General features: G+C 41.0%; 1 protein-coding gene across 1 annotated transcript in view; it reads left to right on the top strand.

The window, feature by feature from the left end:
• The first annotated feature begins 8076 nt into the window (after positions 1-8076).
• Positions 8077-20590, top strand: part of LOC100136712 (alpha-1B adrenoceptor) — a 36124-nt gene continuing 23610 nt past the window's right edge. The window contains 1 exon segment of the mRNA NM_001124675.1: positions 8077-9019. Within this exon segment, the coding sequence (NP_001118147.1) occupies positions 8077-9019 (943 nt within the window).

The following is a 20590-nucleotide window of genomic DNA, read 5'->3' as shown; positions in this document are numbered from 1 at the left end:
TTTCTACACTGACGAGAAAGAAGTTTGTTTTTTCCCATATTGTAATTTGTCATGTGTTTGAAGTTTGTGTCTCAGAGCTTCATGTTTTGTATGTCATGTCCGTGTGTAATGGGAATCCACATGGATTCTGCTTATGTTCTGTTTTTACATGTCTAATGGTTAACTCTATGTTGATCCAGCTCTGTACATTCACATGAGCTCAGACTTAATTCGTCTTACACATGTCTAATAATTAACCCCATGTTGATTCTGTTTCACTACTTCTGGGAAAACAGTATAGATACTGGAAAATCACCAGCTGACTGGAAATTCTCTAACAATGGTTGTCCTTCTTGAAGGTTCTCCCATCTCCACAGAGGAACTTTGGACCTCTGTCAGAGTGACCATCGGGTTCTTGGTCACCACCCTGACCAAGGCCCTCATCCTCCGATTGCTCAGTTTGGCCGGGCGACCAGCTCTAGGAATAGTCTTGGTGGCTCTAAACTTCTTCCACTTAAGAATGATGGAGGCCACTGTATTATTGGGTATTTCAATGCTGCAGACATGTTTTGGTACCCTTCCCCAGAACTGTGCCTCGACACAATCCTGTCTCGGAGCTCTAAGGACAATTCCTTCGACCTCATGGCTTGGTTTTTGCTCTGACATGCACTGTCAACTGTGGGATCTTATATAGACAGGTGTGTGCCTTTCCAAATCATGTCCAATAAATTGAATTTACCACAGGTGGACTAGAATCAAGTTGTAGAAACATCTCAAGGGGGATCAATGGAAACTAGATGCACATGAGCTCAATTTCGAGTTTTATAGCAAGGGATCTGAATACTTACGTAAATAAGGTATTTATGTTTTTAATTTGTAATGAAAAAAAACAACTATTTTCACTTTTTCATTATGGGGTATTGTGTGTAGATTGATGAGGGACATTTTTTATTTCATCCATTTTAGAATAAGGCTGTAACACAACAAAATGTGGAAGAACGAAGGGGTCTGAATACTTTCCGAATGCATTGAATATTCAAACCTGTATTTTGAGAGTCTGTTCATTTTGTAAATACCTTTGTAGATTATGTAAATATGAATTGGATTTCGTCATTGTGGGTGGCAGGTAGCCTAGTGGTTAGAGTGTTAGGCCAGTAACTGAAAGGTTGGTGGATCGAATCCCTGAGGTGATAAGGTAAACAAATCTGTCGTTCTGCTCCTGAACAAGGCAGTTAACCCCACTGTTCCTAGGCCATCATTGTAAATAAGAATTTGTTCTTAACTGACTTGTCTGGTTAAATAAAAATTCACCGGGAACCACCTTTCACTATTGAACTGGACACTCTTTTGCACCTAAACCTGCTGCCTCCTGCTACTTACTGCCCTTAAGGCTGCTCCAACATCCGTTCCCTGCGACACAGATCCAATAACAGGGAATGGTGCGTGTTGTCTTCATCTGCTCTTTTTGTTTCTGGAGGCTGCAAGTGACTTTCACTTCCTCTCTATCTCTTGGGCAGCAGGGTCAATCAAGTAGGCGGGATTAGCACAAAGACACACCTGGTCCAGAAGGCCAGCCCAAGGCGGTTCAGGGCTCAACCTCCTTGTTTTTGTTCTAAGTGAAAACACTACACAAGAAGTGGGACGGCATAGGCTTGCCCAAGACCTGCGGATTTCAACTTTATTATTATGCTTTAATAGTTGTATTGTTCTTAGTTTCAATTTGTGTTGCTGTTCCTGTCCATTAGTTCTGTATTTGGACAGGTTCTCTGTTTTGTGTGGACACCAGGAAGAATAGCTGGGGTTCAGAATAAAAATCACAAATTCATGGTAGAGATTGTTAATCATAGTTAACAAAATATTAAATGTACTACCACCTTACCATGACTCTGTCCTCTGTCTATGGAAAATTACCTCTTCATCTTGGACAAACTTTATATTGGTTTATAGCGGTCAATATGCTACATTCTTGATGTGTGTCTATGAGAAAGGGGAAAGGGATAAACCTAGTCAATTGTACAACTAAATGCATTCTCCAGAAATGTGTCTTGCGCTTTTAACCTAACCCCCCTCTCTGGATCAGAGAGGTGGGGAGGGGGGGGGGGGGGGGCTGCTTTAAGAGCAGCCTACCAGAAGGAATGTAGCTGCAGTATGGTATGGGGATGTTTTCAGTAAACACAGTGTCATTGAACCTGGCCTATTTTATAGAGCACATAGCACACAGTTATGGACACAGTTATGGACCATGAAGTCAGAACTCTAATCACCATGACCCAACAGATAATAGATAAAAGCCCCACTCTCAGAAAGCCATGAAGTCAATAATCTAATGACTTGGAGCTAAAGCATTCAGCTCAGCAGCCTGCTGTGAGCGGATTGTGTGCCTGCCAGACGTAGCCCTTCGTCCATCAACCCCTCTTCCCCAGCCATAAGCCCAGCCCAGGCACATGCAGGCATTCACCCTGATAGGCATGCAAACCTGTACCCCCTGATGGCTGTGGTCCATCACATTTACAACACACAGAGAGGCTTACTCTCAGGGAGCAAACTGGGCAAATTTGAGTGGCTGGGCCTCCCTTTCACTCCCCCCCCAACACACACACACACACACACACACACACCCCACACCCCTCTCTCTTCAAGTATAAATGGTGCTTCAGAAAGTGCCCGCCTTGCATTTTGATTCTGGAGCAGAAAGAGGCAGAAATCACCCAGTGGCCAGAGTGTTTCACATTGATGTTCGGTAGTAAACAGCCGGTGGCATGATATACATATATAACATATGTACGTATATATAACTGTATGGGCTGTGACTGTCACCGCGTGGGCTGCCGTGATACCTTATCCCCGATGGACAGAGAGAAGGCGGGAGAGGAGGAGAGAGGATCATTGCGTGTGTGTTTGTGTGTATCAGAGAGACACAGAAGGACAGTCAGGCAGAAGAATAGGCAGGCAGACAGGGTTTCACAGTATCTCTCTTTCCCTTTTGGTTATCAGAGCTGAATGTTATCCAAGCCCCATTACCAATAACAAAGCTATTCATCCATATTCCTCAACACACAAACCCTACGGAGTCCTTTCAGCCCTCTCTGGCACAGTGGCAAGAAAACAACATGATTTAACTTATTTCCCTGGTCAACCTCCTTCATTATTCTTAGCCTCAGATTCCATTAAGCCAAGAGGAAATCAATAGGACAAGGCTGTCTTTAATTTTATCCAAGGCACTGGTCCCAGCTAACCCTCCACTCAGCAGCAGGTCCCACAGTTGTTTTCAACACATTTTCACAGCGGTCATCAACAGTTCAGTACTAGTGGACTCTTAGAAACCAAAAACCAAAAATACAAGTAGTTCTAATTGTTAAATAGCCATATAATCTTAGATAAACTCTGTGAAAGACAAAATGAGCAAATGAGAGAGTTGGAAAAAGGGACAAAGAGAGCGAGATAGACAGACAGACGGGATTAATTATTGTCTCCCTGAAGTGTGCATGCTGAGCAGACAGAGAAGCCAGAGATGATGGTATTCCCTCTGTTCTGAAAAGTGGCAACAACAGGGCCTCTGGGAGGAAGTTCATGTGGAGCTGTTAAGGTGATGAGAACATCCTGTCTGCACCCAAATGGCACCGTATTCCCTTTATAGTGCACTACTTTTGACTGAGGCGTATAGGGCTTTGATCAAAAGTAATGCACTATAAAGGGTGCCATTTGGAACGTAGCCTCTGTTAATGTGAGAAGGTCTTAACTGCTAATCTTGGAACAGAAACCTGAGATGCCTCTCTGGACTTTAAAACGCCTAAAACACCTGTGATTGACAGGTCCAGAATCGATATTAAACTGGTGAACTAGGGAAAGATTAACGTCAATACGTTAAGAGAGCATTGGCTTGGTGCCAATTGTCATAGCCGTTTTTCTTTCCTTATCTCCTTTCCTACATGACCACCGATCCTGTCGGGGATAAGTTAGGATAAGGAGAAAGCCCCGATAATCCCTGAAGACGTTTTAGATCTCTAATCAGGAAACAAAAGAGTACACAGTTAAAGAACTACAGCATATAATACTGCTGACATACACTGCTGTTCAAAAGTGTAAGGCAATATAATGCCAGAATGGTAAACCAACCCACCAGATATAGAAACTCTGTATTGTTATTATTATATAGTATCTCCAAGGGTACTTCCACATTCATCAGAATAGCCATGAAAATGCAATAGCAGTGTTGACTAAGCTGAACACCTACAGACCACATTAACCAACTGAAATATCAGCATTCTTGCATTATGAAGAGGGAAATGTGTTCTATTCAGTGAGGACCATAACATTTTAGCTGAAATACATATTGTATAACTGTCTCTGTAAATGGTGTTACAGCTATTCCATCTCATACCAGTGCTCAATTGCTAGGGAGGTACAGTTGAGGTTGGAAGTTTACACACACTTAGGTTGGAGTCATTAAAACTTGTTTTCAACCACTCCACAAATTTCTTGTCAACCAACTATAGTTTTGGCAAGTCGGTTAGGACATCTACTTTGTGCATGACACAAGTCATTTTTCCAACTATTGTTTACAGACAGATTATTTCACTTATAATTCACTGTATCACAATTCTAGTGGGTCAGAAGTTTACATACACTAAGTTGACTGTGTCTTTAAACAGCTTGGAAAATTCCAGAAAATGATGTCATGGCTTTAGAAGCTTCTGACAGGCTAATTGACATCATTTGAATCAATTAGAGGTGTACCTGTGGATGTATTTCAAGGCCTACCTCCAAACTCTGCCTCTTTGCTTGACATCATGGGAAAATCAAAAGAAATCAGCCAAGACCTCAGAAAGACAATTGTGGATCTCCACAAGTCTGATTCATCCTTGGGAGCAATTTGTTCATCTGTACATACAATAGTACGCAAGAATAAACACCATGGGACCACGCAGCCATCATACCGCTCAGGAATGACACGCGTTTTGTCTCCTAGAGATGAACGTACTTTGGTGCGAAAAGTGCAAATCAATCCCAGAACAACAGCAAAGGACCTTGTGAAGATGCTGGAAGAAACAGGCACAAAAGTATCTATATCCCACAGTAAAACGAGTCCTATATCAACATAACTTGAAAGTCCGCTCCGCAAGGAAGAAGCCACTGCTCCAAAACCGCTGTAAAAAAGCCAGACTACGGTTTGCAACTGCACATGGAGACAAAGATAGTACTTTTTGGAGAAATGTCCTCTGGTCTGATGAAACAAAAATAGAACTGTTTGGCCATAATGACCATCGTTATGTTTGGAGGAAAAAGGGGGAGGCTTGCAAGCCGAAGAACACCATCCCAACCGTGAAGCACGGGGGTGGCAGCATCATGTTGTGGGGGTGCTTTGCTGCAGGAGGGACTGGTGCACTTCACAAAATAGATGGCATCATGAGGACGGAAGATGATGTGGATATATTGAAGCAACATCTCAAGATATCAGTCAGGAAGATAAAGCATGGTTGCAAATTGGTCTTCCAAATGGACAATGCCCCAAAGGGTACTTCCAAAATTGTGGCAAAGTGGCTTAAGGACAACAAATTCAAGGTATTGGAGTGGCCATCACAAAGCCCTGGCCTCAATCCAAAATCAAATTTGGGAGCAGAACTGAAAAAGCGTGTGCGAGCAAGGAGGTCTACAAATCTGACTTCGTTACACCAGCTCTGTCAGGAGGAATGGGCCAAAATTCACCCAACTTATTGTGGGAAGCTTATGGAAGGCTACCAAAACGTTTGACCCAAGTTAAACAATTTAAAGGCAATGCTACCAAATACTAATTGAGTGCATGTAAACTTCTGACCCACTGGGAATGTGATGAAAGAAATAAAAGCTGAAAAAAATAATTCTCTCTACTATTATTCTGACATTTCACATTCTTAAAATAATGTGTTGATCCTAACTGACCTAAAACAGTGATTTTTTTACTAGGATTAAATGTCAGGAATTGTGAAAAACAGAGTTTAAATGTTTTTGGCTAAGGTGTATGTAAACTTCCGACGTCAACTGTATCTGATATTGGCAGAACGCTTAAATTCTTGTTCATCTAACTGCACTGTCCAATTTACAGTAGCTATTACAGTGAAAGAATATCATGCTATTGTTTGAGGAGAGTGCACAATTTTTAAAATGAAAAGTTATTAATAAACAAATTAGGCACATTTGGGCAGTCTTGATCGAAAATGTTGAACATAAATGCAATGGTTCATCGGATCAGTCTAAAGCTTCGCACATACACTGCTGCTGTTTAGTGGCCAAAATCTAAATTGCACCTGGGCTGGAATAATGCATTATGGCCATTCTCTTGCATTTCAAAGATGATGGTACATCAAAAATACAAATATCTTTTACCAGATCTATTGTGTTAGATTATCCTACATTCCGTTCACATTTCCACAAACCTCAAAGTGTTTCCTTTCAAATGGTACCAAGAATATGCATATCCTTGCATTATGCCACCCTAGAGCCTAATGCATCACCAGTTTGAAAAATAAATGTAGCTTCTGTTACTGATGAGCAAGGATACCAATCAGTCTTGATGGGATTAATTTTTACATCTATGCATTGCATACATGTATTCTATGGTTTCAAACACAGGCCAAATTCCGCCATTGATCCTCTTCAACTCTTGACAATGTTTCCACTCCATTTAACTAAATGACAGATCAAGAGGCACATGCAGTGCTCTATTAAACCCTTATTAAAAAGTTAATCTTTGGAGGAAATATGTGACATTTTCCTCCCATGTTCTCACCTGAGGTACTTTCCACTTGGCAACGCTCAGTGTTCTAAAGCAGACAAACCTTCACTTTTTTTAACGCCCAAAATATTAAATCTAGCGTGATGCCAAGTGGAAAGTCTACTAACCAGTAAAATCCAGTTTAGGATATGTAGTGATAGGCTTTTAGATGATTTATTTCTGAACATTGTTCATATTACCTGAATATTGTGGAGTTTCTTGGCAGATAGAGATAGAGGGAATAATCCCTACTGAAAACATAGATGGATCCCAAGACAAATTTGAACTAAACCATTTTTAGATCAGAAAGCTATTCCCCGCAAAATGGTCTGTCGACAACACATAAGACGCATGGACATGATAATGTCCTGAGTGATTTGTTCGAAAAAACTATTTGACAAAAATAGGGATTTGTTGCATAACAGTATCTGCTCTCATTAACGCCCATTCTGGACATTAAGGCATAATTGTTTGTTTTTAGGTTGACCCTTGAATGAAAGCTTACTCGTGTTTTATATCCTCTACTCATATTGGGCCAAATTTGTGAATGAATTTAAGCCTGCCCACCCAAAAGGAAATTAAAAAGTATGTGTTAATACTGAGAGGGAACCGCCAGAGCAGAGCTTGAACCAGCAACCCTGTAATTATGGTGCAAATGCACTGCCACCTGCCATGAAACTTCAGACCTCTTGGCAGAGGCAGTAAGTACACAGTCACATAAGGAGGTTGCTGTCTATATAGCATCTCTCTATATATTTTTACCAGGTCATTTGGACATTATCCGAAGTAGTGGAGGTCAACCCTGAAAAGTTTAATGCATAAACCTTGCCACAAAACCAACAAAGAAATCCATGCGTTTTCTGCGGTGCCAGAGCCATTTTCCTAGTGCGTTATTCTTGAGCTATATATTTTTGTTTGCCAGTATATCTGCCAATTCATACAGTCAAACTGTGTTTAGGAGAGAGCCTCTGTAGCCTATACGGCATTGCGCGCAGATCAGTGAGGTTTGACAGGAGCAAAAAGAGGGACGATTGCCCGCCCCCTCCGTACTTTTCAAGCAGACAGTTAAGGGGAAAAACAGAGAAACAAAGAGAAAGCGAGACTGTACTGCAAGTGGACGGATGTGACAAAACCATTATCATACAATTTCATCCAATTGGTTTCATAATTGAAAACGCACCGGTTTGCAAATGGAATTTTAATCCTTGATAACTTCTCCACTAATCATGTAGCCTAACAACACTTGGCCGAATTTAGTAAATGTATTTTGGCATGGTGTTGCTCGTTTTCGTGTGCCACAGCTCCATGTGATTAGAAACCTGCTATGGAGGACCTCTTTAGTCAAAATGAATCTGACCACTGACGATGCGACTCATTTATGGGGAAATTATTCCTTATTGGAACAATACAACGCGACAGTGGGGACACCGTGGTTGTCAGAGTCGCCTGGTGAGGTGGACCTTACCCGTGCCATCCCGCTCGGCTTCGTCCTGGGGGCTTTCATCGTGTTCGCCATTGTGGGCAACATCCTCGTCATTCTGGCGGTGATGACCAATAGGCACCTGCGGACCCCGACCAACTACTTCATTATAAACCTGGCCATCGCTGACCTGCTGCTGGGCACCACAGTGCTGCCAGTGTCTGCCACCCTGGAGATTCTTAACTACTGGGTGTTCGGCCGGATCTTCTGTGACATCTGGGCGGCAGTGGATGTTTTGTGCTGCACGGCGTCCATCATGAGCCTGTGCGTAATTTCTATCGACCGTTACATCGGGGTGAGCCATCCGCTGCAGTACCCGAGCATAGTGACCGAGAAGCGGGCACTGCTGGCCATGCTTGGGGTGTGGGTGCTCTCGGTGGTCATCTCCATTGGACCCCTCCTCGGGTGGAAGCAGCCGCCGTCGCCGGACAACACTGTGTGCCTCATCACCGAGGAACCGTTTTACGCACTATTTTCCTCCCTCGGTTCCTTCTATATACCACTGGTGGTTATCTTGTCCATGTATTTTAGGGTTTATGTAGTCGCCAAACGGACCACCAAGAACTTGGAGGCCGGGGTGATGAGGGAGAGGATGAACACGAGTGAGCTCACGCTCAGGATCCACAAGGGATCTCAGGTGCAGGATGACAGCAGCAGCACTGGGAAGGGCCGTGCAAATCAGGCAAGGAGCTCCCTGACGGTGAAACTTCTGAAATTCTCCCGGGAGAAGAAAGCAGCTAAAACGTTGGGAGTCGTGGTTGGCATGTTTACGCTTTGTTGGCTGCCGTTCTTCCTTGCGTTACCCATTGGTAGGTATATATATATATATTTTTAAACATATTTTATTGACACCTTTCTAAACGAATATCCAAGACACAGCAGGCCAGCAGTTTTAATTAAATACTATAATAAACCTAATAATATGCTAATATAGCCAACAATAAAAACAACGCTCAATATGTGATAAGACACATTATAAAATATTATGGTAAATTAATATACATGTTGGTGCCATATTCAATTTAACAAGCCATAATAGGCACAAACCATAATCTACCCACACCCAAAACAGAATAGTGGTGCAGGGGGTGCTGGAGGCGAAATGCAAAACTGGAGAAAGTCTCAGTGCACTTTCAGTCAGATGCAAATCTATTTTATTTACCAACTGTTGAAAAGTGTCTGAGAAGCTTTTTCATTAATATCTGGAAGTAAATCTAAGTGGTCCTTCAGTTCCATAAATTCCATCTCCAGACAGTGGCATATATATGATAATATTCACCCATTGAATTACTGCCCTGATTTATCAGCATGATGGTGGAGGCCTGTAGGGGCTTGTTGGGGCTGGTGGAGTCTGGTAGGGTCTATGGGGGCCTGTAGGGGCCAAAACCAGACTTCACTGACTGATAGCAGTAAAGAGCCCACTACCACCGTCACGGCTGTAGAGAAAACATCTCAGAGGAAATTAAACAAAATATGTTGTGGAGAGGGGACTCGTGCTACTGGGCACGTTGTGGTGAGGGACAGAGCAGTGCAGACCGACGAGGGAGGCTAAGAAAACATGCCTCTTTATTTACTGTTGTTGTTTTCAGAGTAGAGCTCGCTGTCAATCCCGTTCTCTTGGGCCTCTCTCTAAGAGGTCTGGTCCAGTATGGTACTGTATTAGTTACTGGTACTGTATTGTACCTCTTATAACCCACCATAAACCAAAAAGCACTTAAATTCCGTATACATGCATTGGCTTGGGACAGTTGTGAAGGCATGCACTAAACCAAATCATGCAGATATTCCTTAGAAAGTATGTAGAGCACCTGAATTGTGAATGAGTTTGTACTTATCCATAGTGGGTTTTTTTTTAAATCAAATTGAATGATATTTGGTGGAAACCAGTTCAAAGTAGAGTGACCCAAAGATGAAAAATGACTGTAGCTGGTACTGTACATTGAGAAAGTTTGATCATAAAGTTACTGATCCCCTCCCCCCATGTCAAAGACTTGGATTTAGGAGGCAGGCATTGTCAAGGATTTACTTCCGGCTTTATGCAACATCACATAAAGCCGGAAATTTAATACGGCAATGGTAGCATCTTATCTGAACTAATTTAAATATGTACCACCTTAAAACCGTCATCTCATGTGCCCCTACCCCTTGCTTTGGCTTTGTTTACAAACCTTAAGCTAGCTACTAGTAGCTAGCTCAAGCAGAAGGTACGACCAAAGATACTGCTAACCTTTCATCTGTGGTATGACTGTTAGCTACAGTAGCAAGCTACTTACCAGCATGCCGGCAAAAGCACACTGTGTCGTAACTAGTGTAAAATGAGTGTAAAATGAACCTTACATAGTGTAACATTAACCTTAAACTATTTCCCAAAGAGTGAAGACATCCAACAGCAGTGGTTGCTTTTCATTTCTTAGCTAGCTTACGAGATGACTGAAAATTACGGTCATGGCACGCGTGTGCAGTGCACATTTCGGTGTGAAGTTGCTTTATCAATTTGGGGAGAACATTCGATGGGTCTTGCCAGGAAGCTAATCCTGAAGACGGATGCATCATTGACAGTGGATCTGGCAAGCACAGACCATAATGTAAGTATCAGAGTTTGATGAGTGTGACACAGTAGCCAACATTTTGGGTGGGATCACGTTAGATAATGCAACTGTGGCTGTGACTGCTTTGACTTGTGAACTGTATATTTTCTGTAACAAACCTGATAGTCACCATATGGTTTTTGTTCCTTCATCCCTAATACTCCAACATTGAGTCTTAGAGCTGCCAGCACACAGCTGACACAAAATAATGTTGTCCACAAAAGGGGTTGTGTGTGTGTGTGTGTGTGTGTGTGTGTGTGTGTGTGTGTGTGTGTGTGTGTGTGTGTGTGTGTGTGTGTGTGTGTGTGTGTGTGTGTACTATTTGTAATTTACCCCTGAAAATCATATTTTGCCATTCCATTGTGTTTACATTTTTTTTTTTAAATTACAGTTGATGTAGCTTGTGTCATTGGGACTAATCATGATGATGAGGGGGAATATTATTTCACTTTCCATCTCCTTTTGTCTTTCCAATTTCATCAAGCTGTAATGATAGACATTTTGGAAAAATCAACATCTCTCTGTCTGCACAGCTTCCCAGGCAACTGCAGCAGGAATGATGTGATACAAAATCATCTTTCCCAAGGCAAAGAAGGGGGGAAATGCTGTGAAGCCTGTGAAGAAAGACCCAATATACTGTAAGTCATAGTTATTCATTTCAATTCTGCATCAATTGAGCATTTCGGGAACAAAAAAAGTCAAATTAGAAACATTGAAAAGTTTCACAAAAAAGTACAGAACCAAATATTGCATATTTAAAATTGAATACATCAAAAACTCCAGGAAACACATTGTAGAATGACTAGATCACTACATCACTGAATTGAAGCATCATCTCAGAACAGTAAGTAAAAGGAATTAAATTCACTTCCCACTTAACATTTCCCCTTTCAAAAATATTACAGGCTATGTTGACAGGCTCCTGCTGGATCTCCTCTTCAACGACATCACCCTTGATAAAAACACAACAAAACACTCTCGCTCGTGATACAGCCCGGGATCGAACCAGGGTCTGTAATGACGCCTCTAGCACTGCAATGCAGTGCCTTAGACCACTGCGCCACTCAGGATTTACTTTGTTTAGTTTTTTTATTCAAGCATTCAGACGGGAGATGAGTGTTACAAATTGTATAAATAAATGGGTCCTGGGACACTGTATTGCGTGCGGCTGGGTGACTATATTAGGCTTATGGCTGAAGTTTTGTATTTTTATGTCAAATTATTTCTCACCTTTATTTCTCATGATTGTTCATGTTGCTCAATATTTTGGCCATGCTGGCCTATCGTAAAATATTGAAATAAATGTCTGATCAATATACTCAATTACGAACATATTGTCATTTCTAATGCTAATTGTCCGGTACACTTATTGTATGCTGTTTTCGTGTACATTCCCTTATATCTAAGCTTCTAAGGTGATTCAGGCTTTACAACATCTTGTGAAGAAGTGTATCAGTTAACTCTATTCTGTAATTAGTTACAAAATAATCAAAATCTTTGTCTGATATCCAACAGTCCAGAGCATTTTGCAGATAAAATGCGTCGTTAAGGCATGCTATTTAGGCTCAGAATGACATGTGGCCCGTTGTTTACCTTCTTACCTGGCAATGACCACAAGGGCATTTCAAAGAGCTCAGTTAAGGTGAGCTCATAAATATAAGCTCCCCGCTAACTCAGCCTGTTCTTTCAGGCTTCCTGATAGTTAGAGATGAGAGAAAAGGTCAAATGTATTTTAATAGCATAAAAATATTATGGGTGATGTTTTGGTCATTCAATGGCTATTTTTACTTGGGAAATAGAATGACTGTGTGGGACCTTTAAGTTGTTTACAGCAGCCATGTGGGAACGTGCTTGGTGACAGGCCAAGTTCTTAGGCCTCCCCTCGCCACTACACACACACGCGTGCACCACATACAAACACACACACAGGAACATACTGTACGCAGGCAGGCGCAACCTCACACACACATTCTCTTTCTCTATACGTCCAGGATATTACTATGAATTTGCATAGTATGTATTCCTATCTGGGATGAGGTCGCTGGTCACCGAGCAAGGTCGGGCAGCAGGTGATTCCCCCAATCGCTCCATGGAACGTTAAATTAGACAGCAGAAGAATGGAACTCTAGGAACATTCTGGGGTTGTATTCTGTTGATCGTCAGGGCTCCTTGGAGAGGGAGGAGGGGGATGTGAGAATTTGGATGACCCTGGACTGTTTATTTAAGACCAATCAAAAGAAAACCAAGGGTTCATTTTTGCAAACTCTTGAAAAACGTTTTGTCTCAAAATCTTCATCAGCCAATTAAAATCATCTACGTAGTTGCAAGTGATATAACGCTACAAGTAAGCTTTTCCCATGAGATAACCTGACACACTTAGCCCTATGCTAACAAGACCAGCTGGCCATGATTATTTCCTATGACAAATTCCACATCAGTCAATCTTAGACTATATATCCACGATCCAATGTCATTAAAAAAAAGTCAACTTAGCCACCATATGTTAAACCTCCAAATTCAAAGTATAATTTTTGTTGTTGTAACAAGTCAAATGTCCCAATGTTGCATGATGCATCCTTGACTACGCTACTACTAACATTAGACAATATTCAAAAGGCGCGTTGTTGCACATATGACAAAAAAAGTGTAATACACTGTTTATTAAGGGACAATACAATACAGCGCATCATGCTACTTAACAGTACAACCTTATCCCACCTTACCGCTTACTTTAATCTGAACTGCAAGAGGTGTGAATCCAAGCATAACTGTGGCCCGTTTCAGGAAGCTAGGTGTATGTCGCATGTCACTACTTCACAGGAGAGGCATTTGAAAATACTAATACAATTGTTCAATTACAAGTCTAGTTGGTTTGACCACGGAAAAAGCAAGGAACCTTCCCGCCATGATTGGCTGAGATAATGGCTGGGCTGGACATGCTGAGAGATGAGTTCGGATTGGTCTGTCATGTGGCATGCATCTGTCTATAACTTGAGCTGCTCAGTATGTGTAGATAATCCTTACAACCATGGCTTTTTTAAAAGATAACTTTAGCCATGGAGGACTGCAAAAGTTTTGCTACTGCTCTCAACAACATTGCTGCCCTGAATCTAGCAGGTGCTATCGACAAAGACCAGTGGGAAAAAGTTGTGATGGACTACTTTCTGCACACAGTCAGTGTGAAAACAAACAAGCTGTACAAACAAAACAGAAATGGCGCAGGACGTCTTAGTTAAACGGGTTCCAGTCTGCTGTGAAGTGTTCATCCAGCTATATGGGTAAGAGTCTAGCTATATTTCCAGATATTATAAGTTTATAATTTTGTCAGAAATGAATGTATGGTGGTTAGCTATAACAATCTGTTTGTGATGCTAGCTAGTGCTGTATGGGTTGGGATTGTGGTTAATTGTTTAGCTAGCTAGCTACATGTCTAATGAAAAGACTCCACTTCACCAGATGATTACATTACCCATCAAGTTAGCCAGGTGTGTCTGGGGGTGATTACGGCCGTCTATTGTATTTCATGAACATGTGTACATGTCTAGACAATAGTGACCCATCCACTTAGCTAGATGTGTCTGGGGGGGTGGTTATAGCATTTCTTTCACATGACTCATCAATTTAGACGTGTGTCTGGGTAAGCGTCATCTAATCAAATATTTTTGTCTGGATACTTTCTATTTTTGATATTGCTACTATGCAAGTAACCATTCGTCTGTACCGTTTACACCTTCTGTATCCTGTGCATGTGACAAATACATTTGGATTTGATTTGATGTAGTGTGTGTTTACCAGAGAAGGCAATGTGAAGAACAACATGACCTGCACCACATTCAGATTAGGGTATAGGCGAAGGACTAGATAGTGTATTTTTACCTGGAGTTTTTCTTTTGTAGGCTACTACTTTCACCACTTTTAGTCTTGAACTCTTGTTTACTACACTACCTTATTCACTCTGTTTAGCACATGGCCTCACGTGAATCCTTAAAGAGATGGGTGGGGCTAAGGCTTAAGAGGGTGTGAACATTGCTGGATAGGTGTAGACAAAGAAGAGCTCTCCACTAGGTGTACCAAAACATTCAAAGGCAATTTTCTCAAAAGTGGCGTTACAAGTTTATCAACTTTCAAAGCAGAATTACTTTCCCATTATTCCTCGACTGCAGTGTATGATGTGTAATTTTGTAGCTTTAAATCTATACTTTTATCCAATGTAAAAAAACAAATGTTGCAACATAAGACCGAATAGAGGTGGTCACATGCATCCATATTGTTGACATACCCACACAATTTTTTTTAAATATCCAGTATATTATGACAATCTCATAGGCTTTTCCTCACCCATGCTTCCTCTATTCTTCCTATCCCATAGTTTGAAAATGGAGGGTTAAGGATGGGTTGTCGTTCAAAAAAGAAAATAAGCTCCTGATCCTAATAAGCTCCTGCTTCTTTTCTGAGCCCTGCTTAAATGTCTTGCTCATTGGCTCAATGTCTAAGCCCCAGTAATAGGAGCCTGATAGGAGCAGACAGACAGACACGCACGCACACACCACACTCACACACACATCCTCTCCCTCCCAGCCCTGCTCCCACAGCCTTCTTCAGCCTCAGTCAACCCACTGTGGGGGATTTCCTGTGAGCCGCTTATTTCACCTAACCGTCCCCCCAACGCATACAATATCTGTCCAATGTTATGTCTGAGTACATTCAGGCGGATAACATATAACAAAGCAAACACTATCATGTAGGAACTATTTTCCTTTATTTGCAATCAGTGAAAGCCTTACCATGTTGATTTAAATTAGTTGATACACTCTACGTTAGCATTCCAGAACACGTCAATACACTCTAGCAGCTGTTATACGCTGACTGCACTGACTGCTTTCTAATTTTACAGAATAAAATATTGACTTTTCACTACGTTCAGACCACATAATAGGGCAACAATATATGATTATACAGATATACTAATCACAATATTTCACATTGTTCGTCTGCATAATTGAAATCTAACATTAATTTTGCATAAGACAAAGTCTACTTGATCAATAGTTACGTTGCGCTCTTATTAAAGGGATACTTCAGGATTTTGGCAATGAGGCCCTTTATATACTTCCTCAGCATTTTTATGACACTGTGTGCAGTTTGAAGGAAGTTGCTAACTAGTGCTAGCGAAATTGCTAACTAGCGTTAATGCTATTACTTCCAGTCATTGCGCTAAAGCTAGTTAGCATTGGCTTGCGAAACTACATCTAACTTCCTTCATACTGGACACAGAGACAAAAAAATGGTATACATTACTTCCCCTGACTCTGAGGAAATAGTTAAATGGCCTCAATTTAAAAATCCCGAAGTATCTCTTTAACCAAGTGGGAATTTACAACATACAACTTGGACAAATCTACTTGAACTTCTCTCCAACTGGTAATTACTAGTGGGAACGTCGTACAAAGATTGTGGGTAAATGAAGATGGTTCACTCAGGCTGTTTACCATTGAAAAAAAATGTCAGTTCCAGTCTACTTAACGGGGTGGGCCTCCCATAGACACCAATGCAATAGCAGCTGGGTCTGGTCTACTTAGTTCATTGACTTTCATTGAACCAGAAAAAAACAGCGAGTGGAGTGTCTGGCTTCCTCTTCCGTTTCTGACTCATCTATCATCCTGAGCTCCCACTTAACCCACATGATGGGTAGCCTAGTGGTTAAAGCATTTGACTAGTATCCGGAAGGTTGCAAGTTCAAATCCCCGAGCTGACAAGATACAAATCTGTCATTCTGCCCCTGAACAAGCAGTTAACCCACTGTTCCTAGGCTGTAATTGAAAATAATAATTTGTTCTTAACTGACTTGCCTAGTTAAACAAAGGTAAAATTAAAACAATTGTTGATCTCTGATGTCACCTACCAAGGAAATGACCTTGATAACAGAATTTTTGGCAGTTAAATGCAACAACAAATCTCTTAAACTGAGTTTAAATTGGTTTTACTAGAAAAACATTTGCCTAAAGCATGGCTGTAGCTAGGTACTGTCTACCTACCTAGGTAAATTTGTACGGTCTGGTCACTGTGAAAACATTTAGGTTTGTGCCTTATTTATATTAGGCTAAATATTGTTCTAAATGTAATCTCTGTGCCTGTGCACATGTATGCATATTCAATTAGCCTACACTAATGTTGACGTTATGCTGGCACAGTTCAACTGTAGTTCAAACTGTACAATAGAGTATAATTTAGTATATGTTTGGTCTTAGAGCCAATACCATGTGGAGCCTGAGGTTCTTCCTGCAGTGGATTCTAGTTGGAAGGAAACATAATTCCTTTGCCTGCATGCGTCATTGAAGCAGAACTGTATCCTGTGAACTGTATCCCTCTCGATGAATTGGACCTTATGCTGGAACAAGCAGCAGGCCTAGATGACTCAAGAGGAGCTGCATGGCAGTTTGATCATGACAACACCCCTCCCATAATTTGCTGATCAACAGATGTCTATACTTTACATCTCAGACACACACAATGTATTCCCTGAACTTTAATACACGGATCACACTATTTTCTTACTCTATGTTTCTTTGTGAATGGCAATTTCATCATGACCACTTCTCTCATCGTCTGCTGATCACTAGTTCTCTGCACTTTACTACTCCTGAGACACACTGAACTGTACTATATTGTTCATACTGTATTTGTTTTGTATGTTAGTTTTACCACATAACATTCTTGTTGAATATGTAGTTCTGGTTTTGAATCAAAATTAAATAGTTTACACTCCCCTATGTTAGAATGACAAATAAACATTATTTGAATATATCTGAATTTCTAACATCTGTTTGATGCTACAGAGCCCTGTACAGCATACATGCATATCTTCTGTGGGTACATAAAGGGAGACAAATGTAGAGGTTTGATAGAAAATATCCCTATATATTTTAAGGTGGTTCTGCATTGGTCTTATGTTCAGCCACACTGTCCTTCGGTAGACTGGCAATGGTGTTTGGTATGGTGGGCAGGGTAAGCTGAGACTCTTTGTGCTTGTGGCGAATGGTCTTGTCCTGTATGTGGTGTACCGGCCAGCTGGATAAGACTCTGAAGGAAGTGGTGATTGCAGGGCTCGTAGACCTTCTTAACCACCAACTTCCTTAACCTCTTGCAGAAGATTTGCTGATGGAAAGACATGGTTCTGGTGTTACAATTTTACACTCAGTTGGGGAAAGGGCATAGTGAAACACTCTTTTGTTGGTGAAGGCATCAACCAGTCAACAAAGTTAATTGGGGGAATGCAGAAGGTGTGGAATGTCTTAGGAGGACAATTCTTACACAGTATGTATTGGTGTGTTTGGGAAATTGAGGAGTAATGGCACATCAATCACTATCATACAATACAATACATTTCCTGTCTTTAAGCACAAACCTGCACAACCAAAACTCCCTTCATCATCTCAAAGACCTGTCTGTAAACCTCACCCAGCTCATTGACTTTCAAAGATCATTCTTGTCAATAGTATCCCTTGGCGGGGGATTTCTGTACACGTCTTTGTATTACACTACTGTTCAAAAGTTTGGGGTCACTTAGAAATGTCCTTGTTTATGAAAGAAAAGCACATTTTGTCCATTAAAATAACATCAAATTGATCAGAAATACAGTGTAGACATTGTCAATGTTGTAAATGACCAATAAATAGTACCTGTAAACATCAGTCTCAATGTCAACCGTGAAGAGGCGTCTCCGGGATGCTGGGCTTCTAGGCAGAGTTCCTCTGTCCAGTGTCTGTGTTATTTTGCCCATCTTAATCTTTAATTTTTATTGGCCAGTCTGAGATATGGCTTCTTCTTTGCAACTCTGCCTAGAAGGCCAGCATCCCAGAGTCGCCTCTTCACTGTTGACATTGAGACTGGTGTTTTGCAGGTACTATTTAAAGAAGCTGTGACTTGTGAGGCGTCTGTTTCTCAAACTAGACACTAATGTACTTGTCCTCTTGCTCAGTTGTGCACCGGGGCCTCCCAGTCCTCTTTCTATTCTGGTTAGAGCCACTTTGAGCTGTTCTGTGAAAGGAGTTGTACACAGCGTTGTACGAGATCTTCAGTACATTGGCAATTTTTCGTATGGAATAGTCTTAATTTCTCAGAACAAGAATAGACTGACGAGTTTCAGAAGAAAGTGCTTTGCTTCTGGCCATCTTGAGCCTGTAATCCAACTCACAAATGCTGATGCTCCAGATACTCAAATAGTCTAAAGAAGGCCAGTTTTATTGCTTCTTTAAACAGCACACCAGTTTTCAGCTATGCTAACATCATTGCAAAAAAGGTTTTCTAATGATCAAATAGCCTTTTAAAAGAATAACCTTGGATTAACCAACACAACATGCCATTGGAACACAGGAGTGATGGTTGCGGACAATGGGCCTCTGTACGCCTATGTAGATATTCCATTAAATAAATCAGCTGTTTCCAGCTACAATAGTCATTTACAACATGAACAATGTTGACACTGTATTTCTGATCAATTTGATGTTATTTTAATGGACAATAAATGTGATTTTCTTTCAAAAACAAGGACATTTCTAAGTGATTTGGTAGTGTATGTTTTGAGACTGCAGAGAGAAGAATTAGGTGGTTGTGTCAGAACTGTTGTAGTCTTGATGTTATACCTTTCAGTGTCCCTTGCTGGTTTCTGACCCACAACTACAAGGTGTGTCCGCTCGCTCATGCTTGTGTATTTTTATGTGGAGAAAATGTAAAAAGAGAAAAAGGGGTAGACTAAATTGATTACATGGTCTGGAAAGCACATTGTGGTCCACAGGCTACCTCTAACCACTTGTAACCTCATAACACAGACACAAACCCGTACAAACGCTAGCCAATTTATGTTAATACTATGCTTACTGTAAATAGAGCTTGCAAATATTTTTGCCAATTTACCTTCACCTTGTGCAGAGCTAGGGGCTGGAAGCACATGCTGGTGGAATCAGATTCTGTACCACCTACAACAAAACACACAATTTAACCAATTGATCTTTATTTGACTGGCCATCTTAGCACACCTAACATGGAAATGTCAATGTTGTCACCATGCTTTTAGCTAGCTAGCATCACTAAATTGTCAGTAAGATTGCTAGCCAGCTGATAACTAACCAACCATAGATTATTTATATACATTCATTATTGCTACCAACACACAGACTGAGTTAGCTGTATCAGCAAATATATGTTTCAGTAATGGTGTGATTTTCAGACAAGAGTCGAATAGATGGCTACCACATTGAGCTACTCTTATTTGCTAATGTTAGCTAGCTTACGTTAGCTAACATTTGTCAAAGATAGAACAAACAAATATGTTTGCTATGCTGAAGGTAGCTACCAGACTATAAGTGACCATGACATAGGCAAAATTGATTGACAGTCTGTATCCCAAAGATTTTCAGAGTTCCACTCAGGACTGTAAGCTAGCTAACTTAGTCCAGCTAGGCTAGCAAGCTAGCTAACGTTAGGTTATCTCTAATAGCAAATCTTCAGTTTTATTGTGAAGAAAAAAATGTATGGTATCTCTTCTCAGCTGGCATCAAAATAGATTCTCCATCAGTTCAGCCTGAAAATCCCTCTAGTAATCTTTGTTCACATCGGGGTAAATCTCTGGTATGTAGAACGGTGAAAGATAACTCATTTTTTCACTTGTTTGAAATTAACACAGCCAGGCAAAGAACAGCACACAGGCATGATGAGAAGCATTAAAAGAAATGTAAAAAAATAAAAAATCCCTAGAGAAGTTCTGAGATTACTGTGTGTTGTTCAGCCGAAGTA

The sequence above is a fragment of the Oncorhynchus mykiss genome, chromosome 14, assembly GCF_013265735.2.
Source record: "Oncorhynchus mykiss isolate Arlee chromosome 14, USDA_OmykA_1.1, whole genome shotgun sequence".
Classification (NCBI taxonomy): Eukaryota; Metazoa; Chordata; class Actinopteri; order Salmoniformes; family Salmonidae; genus Oncorhynchus; species Oncorhynchus mykiss.
This window is presented reverse-complemented; position numbering and strand designations above follow the sequence as displayed.